The sequence below is a fragment of the Mesoplodon mirus genome (genome assembly GCF_964341445.2).
Source record: "Mesoplodon mirus genome assembly, chromosome: 12".
Lineage (NCBI taxonomy): Eukaryota > Metazoa > Chordata > Mammalia > Artiodactyla > Ziphiidae > Mesoplodon > Mesoplodon mirus.
In genome coordinates, this window is record NC_138988.1 from 1,119,095 (window position 1) to 1,146,676 (window position 27,582).

At 56.3% G+C, this 27,582-nt stretch overlaps 1 protein-coding gene across 1 annotated transcript; it reads left to right on the forward strand.

Annotated features, from left to right (window-relative positions):
- Nucleotides 1-3,420: 3,420 nt before the first annotated feature.
- Nucleotides 3,421-21,575, forward strand: MCM2 (minichromosome maintenance complex component 2). The gene is made up of 16 exons (XM_082638753.1): nucleotides 3,421-3,531; nucleotides 4,153-4,385; nucleotides 7,883-8,058; nucleotides 8,140-8,400; nucleotides 9,397-9,616; nucleotides 9,760-9,967; nucleotides 11,527-11,661; nucleotides 11,948-12,139; nucleotides 16,282-16,375; nucleotides 17,151-17,401; nucleotides 17,497-17,623; nucleotides 18,108-18,220; nucleotides 18,964-19,209; nucleotides 19,954-20,136; nucleotides 20,241-20,396; nucleotides 20,731-21,575. Exons 1-16 carry the CDS (start codon nucleotides 3,526-3,528, stop codon nucleotides 20,839-20,841), a joined length of 2,712 nt encoding a protein of 903 aa, XP_082494879.1. The 5' UTR covers nucleotides 3,421-3,525; the 3' UTR covers nucleotides 20,842-21,575.
- The last annotated feature ends 6,007 nt before the right edge of the window (nucleotides 21,576-27,582 follow it).

A 27,582-nucleotide genomic window follows, 5' to 3' on the forward strand; every position in this document is an offset into this window, starting at 1 on the left:
ACGGTAGCTCTTCAGAACAGCTGTAACTAGTAGCATTTCAGGAGAACCTGAGGCTAAGACGTTAAGTGCTTGACCGAAGCGACAGGACCAGGAAGTAACAAAGCCCAGAACTGGGGTTTGATCCGCCACCTCTCACCTCTAACTACAGGCAGCCTCCTCCGGGAAGCCTTCCCGGATTGACCTCCTGCGTCCCTTTTGTGTTCACTCCTCTTTCCCCTCCCCCGGGTTCCGCCATGTCAGGCCCCTCCTGCTTCTGAGTCCTTATCCCTCCCAATATATCCCTCCCACCCGCTCCTCACTGGGTGCTCAAGCCACACTGGTCTCTGTTTCTGTTTTTTGGCTATACCAAGCTTGTTCCTGCTTGTGGGTCTACACCTGTCCCCCGCCCCCCACTCCCGGCCTGGCTCCTGTCACATGACCCCCCCCTCCTGTTTGACACCCTAGCCAAAGTAGCTGTCCAGTCTCTGTCACATAAAGCCCCTTTATTTCATTCCCAGTGTTACCAAAACTGGGTTCGTCTGTTGGTGGACGTCGAGTGGAAAGACACAACCAAGGCAAAGAGCGGGAGAAGGAAGAACTGATCACTTGCAGTAAGTAAGGAGAACATAGGGGACTTTTCCCAAATTCGTGCTTCCCCGAACAACAAAATTGGGGACGTTTTAAGCTAAGGGTACATGCGTATTCATCAAGGGGCTTGGGCAGTGCAAGCTTTAGTTAATTGAAGTCATGAGGCTCAGAGAAGGTCACCATCATCCTCCCTTAGGGTCCAGTTGATCTGATGGTTGAGCCCTTCAGGCTAATCTTTGCCATTGCATCCGAACAGGGAATCTTTACAACGGATACGTTGTCTAGCATTGTTACTTCTCTCACCTGATAACGGTTTCTGCGTTCTTTTGTTCCTTTAAGATCATTAATTACTGAGACCTGTTTAAGCGTAAGCACTGTGGCCAGGCTTCCATCCCAACCAAGCCAAAAATGGCTTCTCTTATGTCAAGAAAGCCATTCCTGGTTCTCTTTCTCCGGGAACCACCTGCCCCATCTGCTTACACAGCAGCACAATCTCTCTAACGGGTTCATATTCATTTAGTCACTTCCTAGTTCAGCATCAGCCTCCCCCAACTAGAATGCCAGTGGCGTGAGGACAGAGCCATGCTTATCGCATTCCTTGAATGTGTGGAGGCTGACTCAGGGCCTGGTGCTCGTAGGCACCCGCTGAGCACAGTAGCCCCAAGAAACACACCCTGTGACACCATACTTGTTTCACAGCTGGGCTGGAATGAGACTGGGCCCCAGTCTTTGCCTCGCTCCTGTTCTGAACAAGGGGAAGGTGAGGAAGCCGCTGCCTTGTGACCGTCTGGGACCCAGTTTATCTGGACCTTGGTCAGCGTGCAGTTTCTGTATCAGCCAAGAGAGGCTGAGCTCCATGAGGTGCCTGTCTTCCTGGGTGGACAGCTCCAAGAGTTTCTGCCAGGAAGTTACACGCATTCCCCTTGCACACCTTTAATCGGCAAAACAAGTCATAGGCCACTTCTGACCTCCAGGGGCAGGAAACTTCCCTTCCACCCTGTGCCAGGAAGGAGAAGAAATGGAGAATCGGTGACTAAGCCAAATGACCGCCCCCCCTCCATCTTTGTTTTTTCGAGACAGTACAGACACTTTGGAGTGGGCGTGGGAGGAGGTGGAAGTTTGCTCTTATTACCGCCATGCGCAATTCTGCATTTTGTACTCTGAGTTTTGGGCCCCACGCATAGGTTTCAGTGGGATTTCATTTGTGGAGTAATGAGGGTATCTATCTCCCCTCCCTCCAGGGCAGAGGAGTGCTGACTCACTGCAGTGCCCCCTGCACACCACACAGAGCATGGTAGCAGCTAGTTTCCCTGAATGGTAGTTTAGTAGATAAAGATCTGACTCTCAGGTTCCATCCCTCGTCTGCACCAGGCTCAGGGTGGTGATCCTCCCGAGGCATGGCTGACAGGAGGAGATGCTGCTGCAGAATCGGGCTTCCTAAATAATAGACAAAAGTGCTTGCCTCAGCAGCAGGACCACGAGGCAGAGGCACCCAGCAAGCCCGGCCCAGGCCCACGGACACTGAGACAACATGGCAGTTGTTTTAAGCTGCTGGATTCCTTCCCTGTCTTCCTCCCGCGCCCCCATCTCAGAGGTGGCACTGTCACCCACCCAAGCCAGGATCCTGCTGCCATCCTGGGTGCCTCCCTTTTGCTGTCCCCAGTCCCCAGGACCGAGAGACTCCATCTCCTGATACGTCTTGGATATTTCTCCTCCTCCTCATCGCTCCCGCCCCTACCCGGGGCCCCATCCCGAGATGCTTGTTCACCGCACAAAAATGCCAGGGCAAGAGGGCTGAGATCCAGCCCTGCCCTGCTCGCCTGCCCTAGCCCAGGCTGCCTGTACCTGGACGAAGAATCGCAGCACACTCGTCCCTCTGTATCCTTGGGAGATTGGTTTCAGGCTACCTGCAGATACCAAAATTCAAGGATGCTAAAGTCTCATATAAAATGGTGCAATATTTGCACGTAACCTAGGTACACCCTCCTGTATACTTTGTCATTTCTAGATTACTTTCAATACCTAATACAATGTAAATGCTATGCAAATAAGCGTAAATGCTCTGTAAATAGTTAGCTGGCCTACAGCAAAATCAAGCTTTGATTTTTTGTAACTTTCTGGAACTAAAAAACTTTTTTTGTAACTACCCTGTTGGTTGAATCCGCAGATTTGGAACCAACTGTAACTGCTTCCAACCTGCCTCAATCTACGTCCACCCCTGGCGGCCCGAGGGATTCTCCTAAAACCCACGTAGCTCTCCACTGACCTCAGGCCAGCTCAGTAGAAGCACTTGGTGATCTTTCGTGACCCGGGCTCTCCAGCCTCAATTTTTGTCCCTTCCTGAACATCACAAGCGGTTTAACTGGAAGTAGGAAAGTGCTTGCAGATGCCCACCGTGCCCTGCTCTCCACATCTCTGCGCACGAGGCTCTTGCTACCTGGAACACCCCCTGCATCTCGGCTCCCTCGGGGGGCTATAACCCCCACTAGAACGTCACAGCTGGCCTCCTACCATCCCCTGCCTTTTGGCGCTTGAAGGAGGCAGCCTGAGCTTTTGGAGGAGTTGACATCACACAGTAAGAAGACATCAGAAAACAAGGCTCTGAGCCTCCGTTGCCTTGTCTGTAAGCCGGCCACAGAGTGACCGCGGTCACGCAGCTGGCAGGTGGGGCTGGTCCTCACCGCCCACAGCCGGCCGCAGCACCAGCTCCTACACCTCGGCTGGCCCCGCAGCACAGAGCGCAGGCTGGGCGGGGTCTCGGGCGGCTGGGCGGGGTCTCGGGCGGCGTGGGCGGGGCCTCACAGGGCCCGCCTCCGAGCGCCGGCGTGACGAAAATGGACGCCAACGTCATGACGTCGTGCTCCCTCAGACGCTTCCCGGGCACGGGCGGTCACGTGGTCCGCTTTCCGCGCGAAAACTGGCTGTTGCTGGCGGAGCGGAGAGGAGCACTGGGCAGCGATGGCGGTAAGCGCGGCGGAGTCTGTGCGTCTGCCGTGCGGGGCGCGGACGGTGGGGGGCCGGGCGCGGAGCCGATTCCCCTGCTCCAGGCGGGCGGGTCTGCGAGGCCGGTGGGCCCCACCCCGGCAGCCCGGGGCCCCGGCCCGGTCCGCGCGCTCGGGCCCTCCTTATCGTGCTGCTTTCGTCCGCAGCCTCGTCAGCTGACTGCCCCTCCACCAACCTGGGTCTCCGACCCCTTAGGTTGTGGCCGCTCTCGTGTCCCGTCTCCCCTGGCAGCTCCTGGTGCACCGGGGGCCCAGAAGGGCGGGAACGCGTGCTGGGGGGAGGAGTAGGCGGTAAACAGGCAAACCAGCTAACCAGGTAGCCTCAGTGGGTTGTCCTGGAGAAAACGAGGTCGCGTGAGTCACGGTGTGTGTGAGGAATGAGCCGCCCCGGGCGTGGAGAAGCCTTGGGCTCAGGGAGAGTTCCAGGCAGAGGGAACAGCAGGTGCAAAGTGTGCAGGCTGGGAGGGGTTTGCAGCGTGGGAGGACAGGGTCAGCCGTGGAGAGGGAGACCCTATGGGTGGGGGCGCCACCGTATAGGAAGCTGAGTCGGCCCTCACCTCCTCCAATCCATCTCCTCTTGCAGGAATCATCCGAGTCCTTCACGGTGGCGTCCAGCCCGGCCCCGAGGCGGAGAGGCAACGATCCTCTCACCTCCAGCCCTGGGCGGAGCTCCCGGCGCACCGATGCCCTGACCTCCAGCCCCGGCCGCGACCTTCCTCCCTTTGAGGATGAGTCGGAGGGACTGCTCGGCACAGAGGGGCCCCTGGAGGAGGAGGAGGAGGATGGAGAGGAGCTTTTCGGAGATGGCATGGAGAGGTACGGCGTTCAAGGCCCTGCTCTCAACACGCTCTGCTTGGGGGGCGTTGTGTGTCCCGGGGAAGCAGATACATCGGAGCCTGCTTGCCTTTGAGCACATCTTGGTCCAGGGTCTGGGGGGAGACAGGTTCATGGAGCCACAGCATATGTCCGTGTAACTTGCTGTGTCTACCTTAGAGTAGACCCGAAGGCCTTGATAAGCCCCAGCTCCATGAGATGTGCACCCCAGGGGACGCAGGGCATCTCTAATCCGGGGCCACGTCAGGGACCCCAACTGGGAAGGACAGGAAGCAGGTAGCCAAGAGTTTCTCTGCAACTTCAGAGAGACTGGGGGGGGGTGATTAATCAAGATTTAGATTTAATTCAGCTCACAGTTATGGTGCCTAATCTGTAGCAGACCCTGTGTTCACACTTACTGGTAAATGTACCAACGTAGTAAAGGCTATGGAGGCTTACTGCTAAGATGGTGGAGTAAAGCTCTGTGAGTGAGCAACGTTAGATTCCACTGGTGTTTCACCCTCTGTTAACAACCAGGATTTGGCCTATACATTAGCACTAGAATTATCTGAATGCCCACGAGCCTCGTGGAGATTCTGCTTTGGGGCTCTCTTTACTCTGACGTGGGGGCTTCAGACTTGGTGTGTATGAGAGTACTGTTCAGGCCGCCCCGCAGTCCACAGGGAGAGCCCTTTGGGAGCATCCAGGGCCCTCTGGACCGTTTGGATCTTCGCTTTAAGCTCCATCACTCCAGGTGATGAGCCTGGGTGTGCAGCACAGGCCAGAGTCTGGGTGGATGAGGAATCTGGACAGATGAGCCCCGAGCAGCTTCCCTGCTGTGCTCTGGGAGGTTGTGCAGGCAGGACACCCCTCCCCGGCTGGCCACCCTCCATCCACCCCCTCTGCTGCTTCTGCGCTTCCCTTGCAAGGACGCCTGGATAGAGGTATCTGAGGACTAGATGGGCCTAGTTAGATTTTTGTTTTATGGCTTGTTTAAAAAACCACCTTACTGAGCTATAGTTCTTATAATATAAGATTTATTTCTTATAGGAATACAATTTAATGGGTTTTAGTAAATTTCCTGGGTTGTGCACCATCACCACAGTCCAGTTTCTTCCATCATCCCAGTAAGATCCCTTGTGCCTGTTTATAGTTAATCCCCATTCCCTTCCCCACCCCTAGGTAACCAATAATCTACTTTCTGTTTCTTTGGATTTGTTAGTGCTGGCTATTTCGTGCAAGTGGAGTCTGTAATACACATGTCCTTGTGTGCAGGCTTCTCTGGCTTACTGTGTTTTTCAGGGTCCATCCACGTTGGAGCACACGTCAGCACATCATTCCTTTTCATGGCTGAGTAGTATTCCGTTGTATGGACAGACTGCGTTTTGTTTACCCACTCATCAGTTGGTAGACATTTGGGTGCTTTGCATTTTTTAGCAATTATAAATAGTGCTGCTAGGAGTTTTTTATGTGAATGTATTTTTAAGTTCTCTTGGAATGGAATTCCGGTTCCCATGAATGGAATTGTTGGGTCATGTGATAACTCTATGTTAATTTTTTGTGGAACTGCCAAACTTTTCCAAAGCAGCTGCACCATTTTACATTCCCATAAGTGGCGTATGTTGTTCGAGTTCTCCACATTCTCACCAACACCTGTTATTTTCTGGGTTTTGACAACAGGCACCCTAATGGGCGTGAGGCGGTATCTCACTGTGGTTTTGATTTGCATTTCTCTGATGACTAGTGATGTTGAGCAGCTCTTCGTGTTCTTGTTGGCCATTTGAGTATCTTTGGAAAATTTGTCTTCAGATCCTTTGCCCATTTTTTATCAATAATTTGTTTCCTTGACTTTTTATCATTGAGTTGTAAGAGTTTTTAAAAACTTATTCTGGATATAAGGCTTTTATCAGACACGTGATTTGCAAATAATTTCTTCTCAGTCTATGGCTTGTGTTTTTAATTTTTTTTAAATGGTGGGTTTTGAGGTGTACAGTTTTAAAATTTTGCTGAAGTCTAATTTATCAAATTCTTTTAAATTGACCAATTAGAATTTCACTGAGGGCATCTCACATGACTTGAAATTCTTTTCTTTTTAATTTATTTTAATTTATTTATTTTTGGCTGTGTTGGGTCTTCGTTGCTGCGTACAGGCTTTCTGTAGTTGTGGCGAGCAGGGGCTACTCTTCGTTGCAGTGCGAGGGCTTCTCATTGTGATGGCTTCTCTTGTTGTGGAGCACGGGCTCTAGGTTGGTGGGCTCAGTAGTTGTGGTTCACAGGCTCTAGAGTGCAGGCTCAGTAGTTGTGGTGCATGGGCTTAGTTGCTCCATGGCATGTGGGACCTTCCCAGACCAGGGCTCGAACCCGTGTCCCCTGCATTGGGAGGCAGATTCTTAAGCACTGCACCACCAGGGAAGCCCATGACTTGTCAGACAGATACCTTTTCCTTGAGGACACTTAAGAATTTGGAAGCGGTCAGTCCAGAAACGTACCTGGCTCTGGGTTCTGTTTCTGGCGTCAGTAGTGTGGGATTATCCGAGAGTGTTCTTTGACAGAGTCTATGGCCAAAAAAAAAAAAAAAGAAGAAGAAGAAGAAGTTCCCCAAATCACCACGTCCCCTGAGAAAGGGAGAATTTAAGAGGACCTTTGTGGGGCCAGTGTGGTATTGGAAGCAGCTAGCCACCTTGACACCCAGCTCTGTTGAGTGACCTTTGGCAGAAATCCCTTCATCCCCCGCCCCCTGTCCTCGGTTTCCTCATCTTTCTGATGGAGGGTGATGTGTGCTTCCCCAAATCGCGGGGAGGGGAGCTGTGTTTGCCCTGGTGGGGGTCCTTGTTGAGGCATCAGTCCTGCAGATGTCTGACAGGCGGTCACGTGGAAGGTCTCGCTGTGGCTGGCAGGACTGAGCCGCAGATGTGTTCGGGAGAGGCTGGTTGGACTGATGTGTGTAGGCCTCCTGGGGTCTGGGGTTCGAGGCGGGGCTGCCAGAAACGAGTGCAGGAGGGTTCCTGCCCGTGGGGAGCTGCGTTGGCGCTCTGAAGGCCCTTCCAGCTGAAGGTTTTGTGGGTCCTCCGATTCCTCTTTCCTGCTGGTGCTCAGAGCTCCCCTTTTTTACCTGTGGGAAAACGCACATGACACAAGATTCCCGTCTCGGCCATCTCTGAGTGTAAGTTCAGTGGCATCAGATCTCTCACGTTGTCGTACGACCATCACCACCCTCTCAGGGACTTTCTTCCCCAAACCCAGTCATGCAGGACTTCTGTCTTGTGACTGGCTTGTCTCACTGAGCACAGTGTCCTCAGAGTTTACCCATGTTGCAGCAGGTGTCAGAAGGTCCGTCCTTTTGAAGACTGTGTCCTTTTCCATGTGGGATCCACGGGGGAGCCTTTCGGAGCCTCTCCAGGCGCCCTGGCCGGGGCGCCGGAGCCCTCGGGAGCCCAGTTCCTGGTGGGGTTTTGTTTTGGGGTCTGGGTGCTAACAGGCTCCATTTGGGGGCCTCGCAGGGACTACCGCCCCATCCCGGAGATAGATGTCTACGAGCCCGAGGGGCTGGCCCCGGACGACGAGGATGTGGACGAGCTGACCGCCAGCCAGAGGGAAGCGGCCGAGCGGGTCATGCGGCAGCGCGAGCGGGAGGCCGGCCGGGGCCTTGGCCGCATGCGCCGCGGGCTCCTGTACGGTGCGTCCTCGGGGAGCCCGGGGGAGGCGGTGCGGGGAGGTGGTGCGGGGAGCCGGTCCTGAACACGCCCCCGGCCCCCAGACAGCGACGAGGAGGAGGAGGATCGCCCCAGCCGGAAGCGGCGGCAGGTGGAGCGGGCCACGGAGGACGGCGAGGAGGACGAGGAGATGATCGAGAGCATCGAGAACCTGGAGGACCTGAAGGGCCACTCGGTGCGCGAGTGGGTGAGCATGGCCGGCCCGCGGCTGGAGATCCACCACCGCTTCAAGAACTTCCTGCGCACCCACGTGGACGGCCACGGCCACAACGTCTTCAAGGAGCGCATCAGTGACATGTGCAAAGGTGCGCCTGCCCTGTGCCTGCGGGAGGTCGCCTGCCCTGGCCCTGTGGCAGCAGGGTTGACAGACGGATGTGCGGGGCACGTGGGGCGTCTGTCCTGGAGCTGGGCGCTGCCGGGGCCTGAGCCCGGGGTGCCCGTCTTTCAGACAAAGTATCGAGGGTCCAGCCCACTGTCCAGGGACTACATCTGGACCACAGAAGTCGGTTTTTTTGTTTTAAATTAATTAATTATTATTATTTTTTTGGCTGTGCTGTTTTTTTGTTGCTGTGCGCAGGCTTTCTCTAGTTGCGGCGAGCAGGGGTTACTCTTCCTTGCAGTGCGAGGGCTTCTCATTGTGGTGGCTTCTCGTTGCAGAGCACGGGCTCTAGGTGCGCGGGCTTCAGTAGTTGTGGCGTGCAGGGTCAGTAGTTGTGGCGCACGGGCTTAGCTGCTCCGCGGCATGTGGGATCTTCCCGGACCAGGGGTTGAACCCGTGTCCCCTGCATTGGCAGGTGGATTCTTAACCACTGCGCCACCAGGGAAGCCCCAGAAGTCGTTGTCGATGGACTTACAGTTGGGCAGACTTTATGTAAAAATCTGGATTACTGCTTTGATCAGAGTGTAGCAGCACGTTTCTGAACAAAGCAGCACGTGAGGAGGCGTGTGGCTCCTGGTCCCCCACCGTCCCCTCCCCTCCCTTTTGTCTCATATCCGACACGTTTCTTCGCGGGTTTCCTCCTGGCCTTGTAGGCACTCTGAGTTCATGGCAGGCACCCCATGTGTTACTCCACTGTATCCCCCCCAGGGACTTAGGTCCCATTTCATAGGTTCAGAGCTTGAGACCTAGGATCCGTCACCTCTCTGGGTCCCGTCGCTAATGCTGAGCGGACTTGGAAGCGAGGCTGGGCCTCCAGCTCCGAGTCAAGGGCTCGGCGGCCTGGCCTCCCCTTCTCGCAGTGAGATGGGCCTGCCCCAGCCTGCTCCGCGCTCAGCCTCTCTTCCCACCCCGCCCCCCTCAGAGAACCGCGAGAGCCTGGTGGTGAACTACGAGGACCTGGCCGCCAGGGAGCACGTCCTGGCCTACTTCCTGCCCGAGGCGCCGGCGGAGCTGCTGCAGATCTTCAGCGAGGCTGCCCTGGAGGTGGTGCTGGCCATGTACCCCAAGTACGACCGCATCGCCAGCCGTGTCCACGTGCGCATCTCCCACCTGCCCCTGGTGGAGGAGCTGCGCTCGCTCAGGTGAGCTGGCGGGGGCTTGGGCACCCGTGGTGGGTGGCGGGTGGCCGCGGCCAGAGAAAGCCCACCCCGTGGGTCCTGGCCTCACTGGTGGGTGAGGGTGCGGCCCCTGCCCCCTGGGCTCTGACGGTGCCTCGTCTCCGCAGGCAGCTGCACCTGAACCAGCTGATCCGCACCAGTGGGGTGGTGACCAGCTGCACGGGCGTCCTGCCGCAGCTCAGCATGGTCAAGTACAACTGTAACAAGTGTGGCTTCGTGCTGGGGCCTTTCTGCCAGTCCCAGAACCAGGAGGTGAAGCCGGGCTCGTGCCCTGAGTGCCAGTCAGCCGGCCCCTTCGAGGTCAACATGGAGGAGGTGAGCGCGAGGCTGGCACCGCGGCCGCGGGAGCCAAGGTGTGAGTGCGTGTCGGCCATGCGCCGGGGCAGGCAGTCCCGTGTGGTCAGCCCACGTGGTGTTCTCAAGGATTCAAGCCAGTATGTACAGACCAGACCGTTTAATTTAAAGCATCAACGCTTATGGCTTTTTTTTCTTGAGCGGGAAGATCTGGTAAAACTGGGCCCACGTCTCCCCTGGCTGCCCCTCAGCAGGACACCTGCTTTCCAGCCCAGACTCCCTGGTACCTGCCTCTGGGGACCCCTGATCTGGAACTGTCTGAGACACTGCTGTGCCACGTTCAGGAGGCCCTGCTGGAAGGCTCTGGGCCTTAAGACCTCGGGCACATGACACCCGCCTTTGAACATGAAGCACTCCCAGCGTAAAGTGTGGCGGGGTCATCACGATCCCCCTCTGCTGCTTTGCTGCCACGAGTGACGGGCTAACCCCTCAGTGCTCTAGGATTCTGAGAAGCGCCCCAACTGGAGCCGCCTTGCCAGGAAAAGCCTGGCAGCCCGCAGGCAAAGGCTGACCTGTTTCAAAGTTCAAGTGCGCCTTGCCTTGGGGAGCGACAGCTGCAGGGCTGGGCTCCAGCTGAGCCCGTGCCTTTACCCAGAGTCCCCCCGCCCCCTCCATCTAGCTGGTCCCCTCCCCTTTACAGGTTCCCCCTTCACAGACGTTTCTTCAGAAGCTTCGTGCACAAGAGCAGAGTTGCAGGGTCTGCTTGCAGGGCACCTGGGACAGTAGCTGGTAGTGGAATAATAATTACGCTGGAGTTTCTGGAGCACTTGCCAGGTGCCAAGTGGGGAGGGTGCGTTATTTGGTCTTCATCACACCTTGTGAGGCAGGTGCTGTTATTGGCCCTATTTGGCCACTGAAGTAACAGGCTGAGGTCACCCAGCCAGGAAGTGGCCCAGAGGATTAGAACGCAAGCATTTTGATGCAGAGTGTGTGCTTAAAACCACCTTTTCCTGTGGCTCTTTTCTAGACAGTAGGTCAGATGATGGATGTTAGATTGCGTGCACAGTGCTGCCTTGTGACCTTGACAGTAAGCCCACACTTGGTGTAACTTGTTTCGTGGGCGTTGGTTTGAGTGCTTTTCACGTGTGACGTGACTTGCTCCTCCCTGTGGCTGTGGCTGCAGCGTTCGTACCCCCGTTCTGCGGGGCAGGCATGGAGAGGGGGAGGCCTCGCCAGGGCCACACAGCTTAGGCCACAGAGGAGCCTGGCTCCAGTGTCCATGTGCACTGGGCTCAGCTGTAGGGCCTGTCACAGGGGTCTGGCTTCTGGCAGGAGGGAGGCATCCGGGGGGGGGGGGCGGGCAGGACCGGGGACCGTGCACCGTGGCGCTGGTCACAGTGGCTCACGCCCCTGCCATCTTTGGTTCTGCGTGTCCTGGTCAGCAGTGGGAGTAATAACGCTGCTCTCCTTGCCCCAGGGCACCGGCCCAGTTCAGGTGACAAAGAATCGGTGCTTGGACAGCAGCCCAGGCTTCGCTGGCTAGGGACGGGTCCCTTTAACCATCTGTTTGTCCCACACAGACCATCTACCAGAACTACCAGCGCATCCGAATTCAGGAGAGTCCTGGCAAAGTGGCGGCCGGCCGGCTGCCCCGCTCCAAGGATGCCATCCTCCTTGCGGACCTGGTGGACAGCTGCAAGCCGGGAGACGAGATAGTGAGTAGTCGGGGGGCCGAGGAAGCTGGTGTGAGCGCTGTGGCGGGGGATGGGCGGGGAGTGGGTTAAGGTCAGCTCTCCCGTCTGGCACTGAGCTTCTCCTTGCGGTGGACGGCCAGCTGGGTGCTGGGCTCGGGAGCAGCGTGCTGCGGTTCTGCTGAGTTACTGCTCTCCTGTCGGAGACCCGGGGACCCGGAGGAGGGGTCGGGTGAAGCCAGTGAGGAGGCGGGCCCGGTCCGGGCTTCTGGCCCCGGGGTGGCCCTCCTGACCACTCGGTACCCCCCAGGAGCTGACCGGCATCTACCACAACAACTACGATGGGGCTCTCAACACTGCCAATGGCTTTCCCGTCTTTGCCACTGTCATCCTAGCCAACCACGTGACCAAGAAGGACAACAAGGTGGCCGTGGGCGAGCTGACTGACGAGGACGTGAAGATGATCACCAGCCTCTCCAGGGACCAGCAGATTGGGGAGAAGGCAGGTGGAAGGCGGGCGGGCGGGGCTGCTGCAGAGTCGGGGTACCCGGGGCTCGCCGTCTGGCCCACGCTGCAGCCTCCGTCTTGGTGCCTGGGTCTCGGAAGCTGGTCCCTTCGTTTGATTCCCTGCGTCCGCTCAGTCCGCTTGCCTTGGCAGGGGCTGTGCTCCAGGGCAAGAACGTCCGGCAGCCTCCCTGAGCCTGTGTCCTGCCCGCGAGGACACGGGTGAGGTCAGGGTTCCTCAGGTTGTGCCAGGCTCAGGCTGGAAGGGAAACCGGGGGGGCGGTAGGAAAAGCTTGTCTGGTGGGGCGTCCCGTGGCGTCAGACCCCTGCCCCCAGTCGTCTCTCCAGGAATAGCGCTGCCCCAGCACGGGGGTTTGCTTTTCCCTTTAACTGTAGGCTTTTTGCTGAGGTTGGGGAGACTGGGGTTTTCGCTGCAGGATTACAAATACAGGCGACCCCTGGACGGTGCAGGGGTGAGGGGCGCCCACCCTGACTCTGTTGAAAGTCCACGTGTAAGTGGACCCGCACAGATCAAACCCGGGTTGTTCCAGGCTCAGCCGTAGGACGTTAAGTTCCTGTTGATAAAAGTTCTGCCGCACGGCCCTCGGGCTCCTGAGTCGCCAGGTGGCCCCTCAGGCTCGTGGTCCTCGCCCCGCCCCCTCGGCATCCCTCTCCCCTCCCCCCCACTTCCTGTTCTCTTGTTGGTGCAGGACCACCCAGCTCTCCCCCTGGCTGCTCTGCTGCCCCACAGCTCAGGTCCTTGCACCCGCGTCGGCCGCCTTTATTAGTCTGCCGAGATTGGGGGCCCACGGGGAAGGCGGGTGTCCCCAGCCGCAGGAGGACAGGCACTGCAGTTCCGCCAACGTGCTGGGTCCTGAGGGACCCTCCAGGGCCGCGTTGTTCAGACTTCTCGGTGGGACGTGAGACCTGGTTGTTGCCCTCGTGGGGCTTGTCCTTTACTACGGCCCCGGTAACCCGCCTCTGCCCCCGCCCCCGCCGAGGGAAACCAGTGCTAGTGTGACGGGCATGTTTTCAGAATCTCGACGGAGCATTTGGGCCGGTTTCTGAGGGCGGGGGACTCTGAGTCCCAGGCACGTGTCAGCGTGTCTACACACACACCTGATGTTTGTGGGTGCGGGGGTCCATGTGCTTCGAGAACACGTCCCTAGCGCCCGCCTGCCCTCTGCCTGCCGTGACTTCCCTCTGCAACTTGGGAGACAAGTTGACGGGTGACAGGGAAGATCCAAACATGATCAGGCTCATGGGAACGGTTGGAGCCGGAGGGTCGCAGGCTGGTGGCTGGTGGGCCCCATCCAGCCTGCCGGCGGGTTTTTTCCAGCTGGTATGTGGTTCTGTTTTGTTTCTGTTTTCCCAAATGTTTGAATGAGTTGTTATTTCTTAGGAATAGGGAGATTTCACATAAACATCTGGGCGCCCAGGTTTTGATATTCCAAGTCGGGTGGTCTGTGTCTTTAGGAGCAAGTGATGTGCTGGGTGGCCGCCGCCCTCAGATGGGTTCCCTCCGGGCTGCCGGCTGCCCACTGCTGTGGCCTCTCCTGCCTGCATCACTCCGGCTTCCACCCAGCTTGCTGCGTGGGCGTTGGATTTCATGGGTGCTGATGGGGTGAAGCATTCGAGAGAGGTGTGTTGTGCCTGACACTGAGACGTTGAAGAACTGACAGGAGACGCACGCAGCCTGAGGCCAGACTTAGGGTTGAGGTTGGCATCGCGCTCGGTGTGATCAGACGCGCTGCCCCGGCTGTGAGCAGAGCCGGGCGTCGTACCCACTCGCAGAATAAGCGTGCAGGCGTGGGCTCTCCGCGGCCAGCTGTCACGGTTATAGGCTGTTACAGCTGGGGCGCTGGGGAGGGCCAGCGGGACGATGAGCACAGCTCTGGGGCCTGCGTTCGATGATTCCTGTGCTCACTGTGGCCGTGCAGGTGGGTGCGGGGCTGGCTGAGGGCGACGGGCAGTGCACCTAAGACTTAGGAGTGTTAGGAGCCTGGGCTCGGGTCCTGGGCGTCCTCAGCAGCAGGTGGTCTGTTTCTTCCTGTGTGATGTGGAGGCTGTGGCGGTAAATGGAATAATCCTTGGGAAGTGGGTGTCACCCCCTGGCAGGTCTGGGTTTGGGTTCACCCCTCTTACCAGGCGCTAAGTTGCCCTATCACTTAAGGTAGCCGGGTCAGCACGGGTGCACCGAGCAGTGTGGCAGTGGTGTGGCCGCTCCCGTGCCCTTCAGGCCGGCAGGGACGGCACAGGGAGCCTGCGAGCACAGCAGGCAGGAAGCGGGCTGCTGCCCTTGGTCCCAGAGGGAGACATTACCTCATCCTGCGAGGTGCCTGGTACCCAAACAGCACTGAGAAACGGTCTGGGTGGAGAAGCCCAGGCTGGGCAGTCCTGGCGTCAGGTCCAGAGCAATCGTCTCTCCCAGCAGAGGTGGGGGCTCAGGAAGGGGATCGTTAACGTGTACGGAGCGCTGAGTATCCGCTGGTCACTGAGCAATTTGCAGAGGGTTGTCTGTGTCTTGTCATTGATGAGTAGCCTGAGACACGGGGCGGGGGGCCTGGCTTACGTGAGACGCCCGCGTCACGCGGCTACCAAGGGGCAGAGCCAGGGTCCCGCCGGGCCGTCTGGCCTCCAGCCCTGCTTCCAGGGGCCGCCCTCCGCCCCCATGCGGTTCCCACGTGTGGGAGGCGCCTCTGAGTGTCGGGTTATCGTGAGTTCCAGGGGACCCTGGCCCACGTTTTAAAAGTCACCACAGAAGTTGTGAGACGCGAGTGTGGCGTGATGTGGCAACCCTGCGTGTCCTTTGCCAACTTCTCCTGTCCCCGAGGTCATGGCTGCTCTGAGCTCCTCTGTGCAGCCCCCTCCCCTGTTATTCTGACACAAATTCAGACATGCCCTTGCACCTGCACCTACATCAGTGTGTCTCTCAAGGCTCTCTTTTTACTAAACTGACCCCACTACCACCGTCACACTTGAAGAAATACCTAGCAGTTCCTTGAGGGTTGATGTTCAGTTGGGTCTGCAGTTCCCTGGTGGTCTTTTTTTTTTTTTTGAAAAGTTTCTTGTAGTCAGTGTCCAAGTTAGGTCTACACGCTAATTGATTGTCTCATCTTTTTTTAAAATTATTTTTAAAATTTTTGGCTGCGTCGGGTCTTCGTTGCTGCATGCTGGCTTTCTCTAGTTGCGGTGAGTGGGGGCTACTCTTCGCTGTGGTGCACGGGTGCGGTGGCTTCTCTTGTGGAGAATGGGTTCTAGTCTGTGCGGGCTTCAGTAGTTGCAGCACACGGGCTCAGTAGTTGTGGCTTGCGGGCTCTAGAGCGCAGGCTCGGTAGTTGCGGCGCACGGGCTTCAGTAGTTGTGGCTCACGGGCTCTAGAGCACAGGCTCAGTAATTGTGGTACACAGGCTTCAGTAGTTGTGGCACACAGGCTTAGTTGTTCCGCAGCATGTGGGATCTTCCCGGGCCAGGGCTTGAACCCGTGTCCCCTGCATTGGCAGGCGGATTGTTAATCACTGTGCCACCAGGGAAGCCTTCTTCCTCTCTCTTGTGCACGCACACACGCACACGCGCGCGCACACACACACACACACCCCACCCCCACCCCCACCCCCCCAGAGAGATGGAGAAATATCTCAACGGCTTTCCAGGTGAACGTCTCACCTCCTGGTGGACCCACCTCCCGGCCGCCCCGTGTTCTAACCTCGGTACCTGCAGTCCTGCGGGAGCTGGGCTTGTGTAGACGCCTCCTCTAGTGCTCACAGTCCCCGTGAACTGGGCAGTGTCATCTCCTTTCCATTCGAGGCCACAGGCTCAGGCAGGCCGCTGAGCCTGGGTGGGGTCTTCTGCGTGTATGCTGTCGGAGCCCATGTGGGCCTGGGTCTCGTCTCCTGCTCCTGTTTTGCGTGCGACCTTGGGGCGATCCTGCAACAGGACCAAGTGAAGGGGGTCAGGCCGGGGTCCTGGTCAGCTTTCAGGTTCGGTGACTCGGGAAGAGCCAACCAAGTACAAGGCCCGGAGTTGGGTGTGGAATGGGGGGTGGGTCTCGATGCGGGGTCGGGGGAGTTGCAGCTGTGCGTGGGCGCTCCAGGCCGGAGCACGTGGTGACCGTTCCCGTCGCCCCTCCCCTCCCCCCAGATCTTTGCCAGCATTGCTCCTTCCATCTACGGGCACGAAGACATCAAGCGAGGCCTGGCGCTGGCTCTGTTTGGAGGGGAGCCCAAAAACCCCGGTGAGCGGGGCAGGGGGGCCACCTTCTCTGTAGGGGGCTTGGTGGGAGCAGTTCCCAGTGTCCGGGGAGAAGGATACGTCCATGGGTGGCTCATCCCAGGGAGAGCGCAGCCCACGGCCATGCCACTGTGCCCAGATTTCACTGTAGAAATAATACCCGAATGTGTGTTTGTATCACATCCTTTCCTTGAGTCGTTAGAGGTCTCAGAGGGACCGAAGCCCCCGTTGACCTCCCTGTCTCATCGTGGTCCCTCCCTGCAGGTCACCTGGTTGGTGTCGGGGGGACATAAGCAGAACTTTGTGTGGCTGTTCAGATAGATTACACGCGTGCTGACGTGGAAAACACGGCACTCCGTGACGTCGGCACGTTCCTACTTGCAAGTGTAGTACTCCCTGTCTGTGCGCGAGGGACTGTCCGTGACACACCCAGCTGCCCCCCGTCAGCATGGCTTTGGCATCGTTTCCTGTGGGCGCACAGAGAGCGAGCCCATCCTCTGCAGTTACCGTGCCCTGGTCCACGTCGTGCTGTGTTCAGCCGTCCTCCTGGCTGGAGAGCGCGTGCAGGGCCTCCAGTGTTTGCCTTACAAACAGCATATCCATAAGCACCTCCTGTACACCATGTTCCTGGGTTCTGTGCTCAGAGTGGGATGGCTGGTCCTGGGCATTACATACCTTTCTAGAAAGAATATTGCTTTGTTGATTTCAGTAAGCAGGCTGGGAAATGGGAGACAATCCAGCTCTATCCTGAGCCCCCTCTGCCCCGTTCCCGCCCCCAGGCGGCAAGCACAAGGTGCGAGGTGACATCAACGTGCTCCTGTGTGGAGATCCCGGCACGGCCAAGTCTCAGTTCCTCAAGTACATCGAGAAAGTGTCCAGCAGAGCCATCTTCACCACCGGCCAGGGGGCCTCGGCCGTGGGCCTCACGGCGTACGTCCAGCGGCACCCCGTCAGCAGGGAGTGGACCTTGGAGGCTGGGGCCCTGGTCCTGGCGGACCGAGGAGTGTGTCTTATCGATGAATTTGACAAGGTGGGTCCCCGGGCCACAGAGGTGACGTGCGGGCTGAGCCCCCGGTGGGGGGCGCGGGGGCCTCGCCTGAGATCCCGCGTTTGCCCGCCGTGCAGATGAACGACCAGGACCGGACCAGCATCCACGAGGCCATGGAGCAGCAGAGCATCTCCATCTCCAAGGCCGGCATCGTCACCTCCCTGCAGGCCCGCTGCACCGTCATCGCTGCCGCCAACCCCATAGGTACGTGGGCGCGACGGCCAGAGGGAGAGCAGCCCCAGGGGCCGCGGAGCCTGAGGGAAGAGCTGAGCGGCAGAAAGTGCTCCTCCCGCCTGCGTCTCTTGCTGGGGGTGGGGTGGAAGGACGGGAGACCCCCGGGCTTTCGTCGCGTCGTGCTCTCACGAGACGGGAGGAGCCCCTAGTGCTGAAGTAGGGCGGGGCTGGTCGTTGGTGTGAGCCAGCGAGTGCTTAGCCCAGGCGCCCCTGCCATCTCGTCCCTGGGTTTTCCTCGCGGGAGGTGGCTGAGTGGCCTCGGGCTGACGGGGGCAGCGTGGGGAGAGCCCCGTGCGGGCCTGTCCGGGTGCCTGGAGCAGGCCCTGCATCCCTCCACCACTGACCCCCCTCCCGTCGCTGAGGCCACACGGGTTGGAAAGAACCTCGTACAGTCGAGGAGAAGAGGGGCCCCGGGGAGCGGGAGCCCTGATGGGGAGCTGCCTTGGTAATGCAGGTGGCCGCTATGACCCCTCGCTCACCTTTTCGGAAAACGTGGACCTCACGGAGCCCATCATTTCCCGCTTCGACGTCCTATGTGTGGTGAGGGACACGGTGGACCCGGTCCAGGTATGCAGCCCACGCCCTGGGTATGCGCAGTGAGCTTGGGGACCTGGCGTTGGCCCAGGGTTGTGGCTCGCCAGGCTCAGGGAAGGGCTGCCATGTGGGCCGTGTGTTTTCCACGTGTTCTCAGTCCAGAGCTCCTTGATTTCTCTCCTTCGCCAGCCCCTCCCCGGCCAGCCACCCAGCGTCGCCCACACTCTACCGCCAGCTCCCGGGTCTCCTCACTTCTCGCTGCTGTGAACCTCGTCCCAGCTTCCCTCCTCTGGCCCGATGCACTGCAGCCTTGGTGCTGGGCCCCCGGCTTCCCCTGTCAGAGGCCAGCCGTCTTTGGGGGCACAGGCGGACCTGCCTCCCCTTACAGTCCTGCTCTCGGCCTGCCATCCCATCTCGCTGGCAGGGAGTCCACCGTCCCCGAGAGGTCTCTCCCCCTGCCCGTTCCTCTCATCCACACGCCCTCACCTTCTGCGGCTTCACTCGCACTCTGTTCTCTTCTCCCAGATGTTGTGACTGGGGCTCTGGTGGCCTCAGCTGGACTGTCCTCCGGCCTCCATCTCACCACGTGCTTCTCTTCTTCCTGTAGTGTGAACTCTGTCTGTCTCCTCTGCCCTCACTGGGGGGGGTGCGCCCTGGGAGCTCCCGGACCGTAGCAGGTGGGGGACACGTGTCGTTACAGAGCGTCTTCAGCGAGCTGAGCTGCTGCAAGCGGGCGCCAGGCTCAGCCCGCTCTTGTCCTCCCCGTCTCGTCTCAGGATGAGATGCTGGCCCGTTTCGTGGTCGGCAGCCACATCAGACATCACCCCAGCAACAAGGAGGATGGGGGCCTGGGGGGCGCCCCGGAGCCCCCCATGCCCAACACATACGGCGTGGAGCCCCTGCCGCAGGAGGTCCTGAAGAAGTACATCATCTACGCCAAGGAGAAGGTCCACCCGAAGCTCAACCAGATGGACCAGGACAAGGTGGCCAAGATGTACAGCGACCTGAGGAAGGAATCCATGGTGAGGGCCGGGTGGGGCAGGTAGGGTGGGGCGGGGGGGGGCGCACGGCAGAGCCTCACCTGTGCGCTCGGTGGGTCCGGGAGCACTGGGGCAACAGGAAGCCCTTAAAGACGTACTTACTCGCCTTAACCGTCTTGTTTAGGCGGAACTTAAACGTACGCGCATTTGTCTTTCTCAGGGTACAGCTGAGGTCTTTGTTCTTGGGCCATTGGTTTAGTTCCAATGACTGCAAAAATCTCACCCAAATGAGCACGCGCCTGAGCTAGTGGGGAGAGAATTTAAAGGTGGCTTGCAAGCAGGTGGACTGCAGAATTCTTGCAGGTTGCTCCCTCTCACCTACCTAATCACGCCAGCCACTCCTCCTTCCCTTTCCCTCCCTCCTAACACCTTTTCACTTCATCAGGTCTTTTCAGAGCATTAGCTTGGGCTTCGCAGCAACACAGCTTTGTTTTCTCCCCGATGCTGCGCTGCGTCCCGCGGTCCCTGGTACCCGACAGTAACAAATACAGCCGCCCACAGGCGTGCAGACTCCAGGTGCCCCGGAGCTGCCAGGAGCACGCGCGCTGGGCTGGCGGTGGCAGCCGTGCCTTTGCGCTTTGGGAGCCAGGGGAAGCTTGGGCGCGCCTGGCTCCGGTGGGTGCCGCCCTGCAGGGGGGTCAGCTGGGCCTCCTGGCGGCACCAGCTCTGCCCCTCTGCCACGTGCTGGCTGTCCCGCGGGGAGGCCTGACGCGGCCCTCCCTCCAGGCCACAGGCAGCATCCCCATCACGGTGCGGCACATCGAATCCATGATCCGCATGGCGGAGGCCCACGCGCGCATCCACCTGCGGGACTACGTGATGGAGGATGACGTCAACATGGCCATCCGCGTGATGCTCGAGAGCTTCGTGGACACGCAGAAGTTCAGCGTCATGCGCAGCATGCGGAAGGTGGGGGCGGGGCCTGGACCGCGGGGAGTCCAACCTGCCTCTGCTGCCAGGAGCAGCTGGCTTGGGGGCGCCCGGCAGGAGGCTCACCTCTGCTGTTGCCGTAGACCTTTGCCCGCTACCTGTCGTTCCGCCGGGACAACAATGAGCTGCTGCTCTTCATCCTGAAGCAGCTGGTGGCCGAGCAGGTGATGTATCAGCGCAACCGCTTCGGGGCCCAGCAGGACACGATCGAGGTGCCCGAGAAGGACTTGGTGGACAAGGTATGGGCATGGCCAGGGGCGGGGTTTCCCCGGGCCGTCACAATGCACGTGTCCCACTCTTGTCCCGTTACTGTCATCCGTCCTGCTGACGCGCCGGGCCGGGGCAACCACGCAGCTTGTCCGAGTTCACGGCCGTTGTCCAGGCTGAAATTTCAAGCCCCGTGTCCAGCTGCAGACCCTCCCTCGGCCTCACAGCGGTTCGCTCTTCCGTGTGATGGGGACAGAGGCCCCGCCTGCCTGCCTCCCCTGGTCCAGCCCTGAACGCGTGCTGGGGCCTCGGGCTCGGGACCTGCCCACGCGTCCGCACGGCTCACTGGACGTCCCCTCTTTTCAGGCTCGTCAGATCAACATCCACAACCTGTCTGCCTTTTATGACAGTGAGCTCTTCAGGATGAACAAGTTCACCCACGACCTGAAACGCAAGATGATCCTTCAGCAGTTCTGAGCACCCGTGGCAGCTCTGTGGTCCTGGTGGAAGGTCAGACCTCGTCCTGACTTCACTCCGCTGCAGGGACCCAAGCCAAATTGCGCGGGGCTCCGAGTTGTGGGGCCGGGCTCGCAGCGGTGCCGTGTGGCTCCACCCCATGTCCGGGGTGTTTATTTCCTTGACTCGCTTCCTTTGCTCTCATCTCGGGGCACTTGAGTTCCCAGAGCTGCGTTTTCAGCCCTCTGACAGCCGCCCACCACTTGCAGGAGGTTCGCGTGACCTCCTTCTGGGGATTGAAGTCGATTGTGTTCGGGGCCCCTGGGGGCTGTTCTAGGGGACTGAGCACGTAACGGTGTTACCAGAACTGTTGGCCTCTTGGCGTGAGTTCCGTGTCCTGCTGCTTTTGCTGCCTGTGGTTGAAGAGCGAGTTCTCAGTATTTGCAGTGTTTTCCTGAATTGCGGCCTGCAGCCTCCTCTAGGCTCCCATGAGTAGAGGCAGCGTGTGGTCCTGCACAGGTGGGACCCTAACCTGTCGGCACAGCCTTGCGTCCTCTGACGGCCCTGCAGCCTTGGCCTCCGCCAGTGGGAGGAGAGGGTTTGGGGTCAGATGGTGAGGGTCGTCGGAGCCGGGCCACCCCTCACCAGTGCTGTGTGATCTGTTCTCCTACCTGGCCCCTTCCTCATTCTCTCATTTGTACACTGAGTTCTTTTTTCTGTCATTTTAGTTTTTAATAAAATGGAGTAAACCTAAACACTGGTCTCAATTCCGTTTTCATATTGTAACCCAGGCTCTCCTGGACTTGCCTTGAAGCCCCTTCCATCTCTTGCCTCTGGTTTCCTGCAGGCGAGGATCAGGCTAGGAGAGTGGATTTGTTTGTGTGTTCCGGTCTTGCTGGGGAATTCGGTTGGCAGTTGCTGCCTCTATGGTCTCCGTGGAACCAGGGGACCTCAGGACAGACTTGTACACCCAGAGGGGCTGGAGGTGACCAGGCTGTGGAGGGAGCAGCCCTGCTCGCCCTAGCACTGCCGCGCTCTGCACGCCTATGGGTCTTCCTGCTTCTTACCTGAGACGGAGCAGAAGTGTCTCCTCGCATTGGATCGTCCCTCTTACGCAGGTTTTGCCTTCTGGAACCTTTCAAGATGAGGACTCGGGTGAAAGCTCTGCGGACGTCAGATGACACAGTATGTCTGATGCCTCACTCACCTCCTCCCCCAAATCCTGGAGAGCCTGCCGTGTGGCTGCCAGGCCTGAGGAGCAAGTCAGACGTGGTCTCTGCCGGGATGGGGCAGACAGACTCCAGTCAGCAGGTAAGGAAGAGCTGGGAGGAAGGATCGGTGCTGTGGGCCTGCGTTAGGGGGGCAGTGACCCTCTAAAAGGGGCCCCTCACAAGGGGGAGTGGGTACGGCTGAAGCCGAGCAGGCAGGCTGGGCTCGCAGGCTGAAAGGAAAGCTTTTTCTGCGCATGTGCAACACCTCACGTGTGCATTTTCACGCCAACCGATTGTCCGGTTGTCTGCGGTCACAGACTGGGCGTCAGCTCCGACGCCAACTACAGGAGTCCAAGCAGACCCCCACAGGTTCGGCTCAGACACCAGCCACAGCTCACCTGCGCCTCTGTCCAGCTGGGCTGCAAATCAGAGACTCCCACGCCCCCTCTCGGGTTTGGTAACTTGCTGTAACGGCTTCCCAAACCCAGGGCGAGTTTATTTCCATTAACTGATTTATTACAAAGGCTGTATTACAGGATGTGGATGAACAACCAGATGATGAGTCCCGGGCACAGGAGCTTCGGTCCACATGGAGAGTAGGGTGCATCACCATCCCAGTGTGGATGTGTCCTTGGAAGTTCTCTGAACTCCTTCAGTTCAGACTTCTGTGGAGGCTTCATTACAGCGTGCTGGTCGGATCGTCAGCATTGGTGATTAGAGCTCCTCCTCTAGCCCCTCTCCCCTCCCAGGAGGTCAGGGCCTGGGGCAAGTTCCAACCCTCTGATCACCTGGTTGGTTCCCCTGGCAACTCGGCCCTGTCCTTAGGGGCTCTCCAAAATTCACCTCCTTAACAAACTTGGGAGTGGTCAAAAGGGTCTTGTTAAGAATAACGAAGACACTCTTTCCACCTAAATTACTCCAGAGCTGTTTCTGGAGCCGGGGGTAAAACCCAGATCTTACTACAAAAGATGCTTCTATCAGTGTCTCTTATCACTTAGGAAATTACAAAGGTATTTTTGGAGTCTGGCCAGGAGCTGGAATGAAGACCAGAATATATATTTCTTATTCTATCACAGTATCACACAGGTCCAGTAAGGCTCTGAGTCTGACTGCAGTACATGGCCCTGAGGCTTGTAAGCAGGAGACGAAACTGGTCCCACGTGTTTTACAGGGAGGTCCTATCCGGCCACAGGGAACTGAGTGGAGAGAGAGTAATGGAGGGGCTGAATGGGAGCCTGGGGTGTAGCCTAGAGATGGCGGCGGTCTGGACCAGGGGACGGGGACAGTGGACCTATTTTAGGTGTATTTTGAATCTCATGAATAAGAAGTGGTACTGGGAGAAAAGAAGCCATGGGTGATGACCAGGCTTCTGGCCTGAGAGATAGGCTGAGGTCAGGGGAAAACCGGGAGCTTCACGTAGACGAGTTGGCTGGAAATGCGTTTGACGTCCCAGGAGAAACGGGAACTTCGCGGGCAGGTTTGAGTCTGGGCTGCTGAGTGGAGGTTTCGGCACGAGCTGTAGTGGTCCAACAGGTGTCCCCGTGGGGCTGGCTGTAATCACCCTGCAGAGAGCAGAGAGAAGTGATCGCCGCTGGAAGCTTGAGTGCCCATCGTGTGAACCAGCAAAGGACACTTAGGAACGGGCAGGTGCTGGGGGAAACTAGAGGAGGGATTGTTCTTGAAGCCAGGAAAGGGAAACCTTTCAAGAAGGCTGAGGTCAACTGGGACCCAGACAGCTTCAGGGTCAGGTGAGACGACAGATCTCACCCTGTGCCGTGTTTCATCCAATGTCAGATGCCACCTGTTACAAGAATCACCATTATTTTATATGCTACTAAGGCAAAAATGCTAACATTTAGAAAGGCTGGATGCCGTCAACCGTAAAACGTCCCAGTCTAGAGTTGTTGGAAATAGTTGTAAGTGTGCCTCTTAAGTTGAAATGCGGTATTTGTGGTAACACGGAGGTTGACAGTGACCTTGACCAGCAGTGTCAGTGCAGCGGGAGCAGAATAAAGGGGGTGGGAGTGGGTAAGGAAGCGGAAATTGGACGCGTAGAAACGCTTGAGAAGTCTGGTTCTGCAGGGGAGCCGTGAGATAGGGCAGCTGGCAAAGTGCGGGATCGAGGGGAGGCTCTCCTTTGGTGTATTTTATGATTGAACAATTAAAAGTTTTTGTTCATACAGTAAGTTTATTAATGGATTAATCTGAAAGATAACTGTGACTGGAAAAATCAGATACCAGAAGGTGTGATACCACACAGGTAAAAATTTTAAGTATACGGATACTACATACTGCTGTGTATGCGTTATAAAGACTGTAAACTGTATGCTTGTGGACTCGTGTGATTTTAAGTAACAGGTTTATTGAGATATGGTTAAATAACATGATTTTAAATGTACGGCTCAGTGGTTTTAGCACATCATCAAAATCAGTTTTGGGACGTTTATTATCTCCCCGCCAAACCCACAGCCGTTAACGTTCACCCCCCTCCCTTTTCCCCCACCCCTGCCACAGCCCTAGAAAACCACAAAATGTACTTTCTGTCTCTAGGTTTGCCTGTTCTGGACATTTCATACACATGGAATCATACAATATACGGTGTTTTGCAACGGGCTTCTTCGCATAATGTTTCTAAGGTTCATCCCTGTTGTAGCATATGTCACTGCTTCACTTCTTTTTATTACTGAGTAACATTCCACTTTAGGGATATGTCACATTTCATTTATACACTCATCAGTTGATGAGCACTTGACTGTTGTGAATGATGCTGCTGTGAACATCCCTATAACAACTTTCTGTGTGGACATGTGTTCTCTCTTCTCTTGGGTATGTCCCCAGGAGTGGAATTGCTGGGTCATATGGCAGCCCTGTGTTTTGCTGTGGAGGAACCACCACACTGTTTTCCAGAGCGGCTGCACCATTTTGCTTTCCCAGCATCAGCGCCTGAGGGTTCTGATTTCTCCACGTTCTGTATGACACGTTGGTCCTTGTGATTTTAGCCATCTTTAGTGCTTGTGAAGTGGTTTCTTACTTTGATTTTGATTTGCATCTCCCTGATGGCTAATGAGGTTAAGCGTCTTTTCGTGTGCTTACTGGCCATTTGTATATCTTCTTTGCAGAAATGTCTGTGCAGATTTTTGCCCATTGTTTTTAATTGGGTTGTCTTTATTACCGAGTTATGAGTAATTTATGTAGTCTAGACACAAGTCCTTTATCAGATTTATGATTTCCAAGTATATTTTTTCCCATTCTGTGGGTTGTCTTCACTTTCTTGATGGTGACCTTTGAAGCACAAATTTTTTTCATTTTTAAAGAAAGTTAATTAATTTATTTATTTATTTTTGGCTGCATCGGGTCTTCGTTGCTGCGCGTGGGCTCTCTGGTTGTGTCCAGCGGGGGCTACTCTTTGTTGTGGTGCACGGACTTCTCATTGCAGTGGCTTCTCTTGTTGTGGAGCACGGGCTCTAGGTGCACGGGCTTCAGTAGTTGGGGCATGTGGGCTTAGTAGTTGTGGCCCATGGGCTCTAGAGCGCAGGCTCAGTAGTTGTGGCGCACGGGCTTAGTTGCTCCACGGCATGTGGGATCTTCCCGGACCAGGGCTTGAAGCCGTGTCGCCTGCATTGGCAGGCGGATTCTTAACCACTGCGCCCCCAATCTCCTATCTATATATCTTTTATGGCTTATGCTTTTGGTGTCATTTCAAAAACCATTGCATAATCCAAGGTCACGAAGATATACCCCTATATTTTCTTCAAGTAGTTTTATAGTTTTATCTCTTACATTTAAGTCTTTGATCCGTTTGGAGTAAATTTTGTATGTGGTGTGACATAGGGGGTGTAACTTTCTACATGGGGATGTACCGCTGTCCCAGCACCGTTTGTTGAAGAGACTGTTCTTTCTCCATTGGTTGCCTTGGCAATCATATGACCATAACTGTGAACTCTCTATTTTACTCCAAGGATATGCTTATCTTTGTGCTGGTGCCAACTTTTTCTTTCTAAGATTGTTTCAGTTATTCTGGACCCTTTGAATTTACATATGAATTTTGGAATCAGTTTATCCATTTCTGCAAAGAAGCCACGAGGAATTTTGATGAGGATTGCATTGAGTCTGTAGATCAACTTGGGGATTACGATTTTAACAATTTCATTTCTTCTGATGCATGAAATGGAATGTCCATCCACTTACACAGGTTTTCTTTAACTTCTTTCAGCAGTGTTTGTAGTTTCGTATTTACTTTATTAGGTTTATTCCTAAGTTGTAAATGGAATTTTCTTACTCTATTGCAGTTTGTATGTTTCCTGTTTCTGCTATAGCAAATTACTATAAATTCAGTGGCTTAAAATAACACAAGTTTATTATCTTACAGTTTTGGAGGTCAGAAGTCTGAAATAGGTCTCACTGAGGTAAAATCAAGGTGTCAGCAGGGTTCTGGGTGAAAATTCCTTTACTTGCCTTTTCCTGCTTTTAGAGGATCCCCGCGTTCCTTGGCCAGAAATTGCATCACTCTGAGCTCGGCTTTCGTTGTCCTGTTGTTCCTTGACTCTGACTCTCCTTCCTCCCTCTTTGCATTGTAAGAACGCTCGGGATTCCACTGGGCCCACCTAGATGATCCAGGATCATCTCCCATCCCATATCCTTAACTTAATCATGTCTGCAAAGTCCCCTTTTCCACGTGAGGTAATGTATTCACAGGCTCTGGAGATTAGGGACATCTTTGGGGAGCCATGATTCTGCTTACCACACAGTGTATAGAAATACATTTCATTTTCGTATATTGATCTTATATCCTGCTACCTTGCTGAGCTCATTTATTAGTTCCAGTAGCTTTTTTAGTGGATGAAAACCTAGGATCGTCTATGTACAAAATTGTGTCATCTATGAATGAGGGTAGTTTTATTTCTTCCTTTCCACTCTGGATGCTTTTTTTTTTTTTTTTATCCGCTCCGCAGCATGTGGGATCTTCCCGGACCGGGGCACGAACCCGTGTCCCCTGCATCCGCAGGCGGACGGTCAACCACTGCGCCATCAGGGAAGCCCTGTAGAGTATTTTTGTATCTATGTTCCTAAGAGATATTGGTCTGCGAATTTTTTCCTTGTAACGTCTATGTCTGGTTTTGGTATCAGGGTAATACTGGCCTCATAGGATGAGTTTGGAAGTGTTCCCTGCACTTCTAATTTTTAGAAGAGTTTATGAAGAATTGGTATTAATTTTTCTTTTAATGTTTGGTGTTCATTTTTATATGGTCGTATATCTCATTTCCCTTATGCCTTTTGTGTTTGGTTAATAAATGACCTATATTCCCAATATTTAAAGCAACTTTTTTTTTTTTTTTGCGGTACGCGGGCCTCTCACTGTTGTGGCCTCTCCCGTTGTGGGGCACAGGCTCCGGACCTGCAGGCTCAGCGGCCATGGCTCACGGGCCCAGCCGCTCCGCGGCATGCGGGACCTTCCCGGACCGGGGCACGAACCCGCGTCCCCTGCGTCAGCAGGCGGACTCTCAACCACTGTGCCACCAGGGAAGCCCTAAAGCAACGTTTTAAATGATTA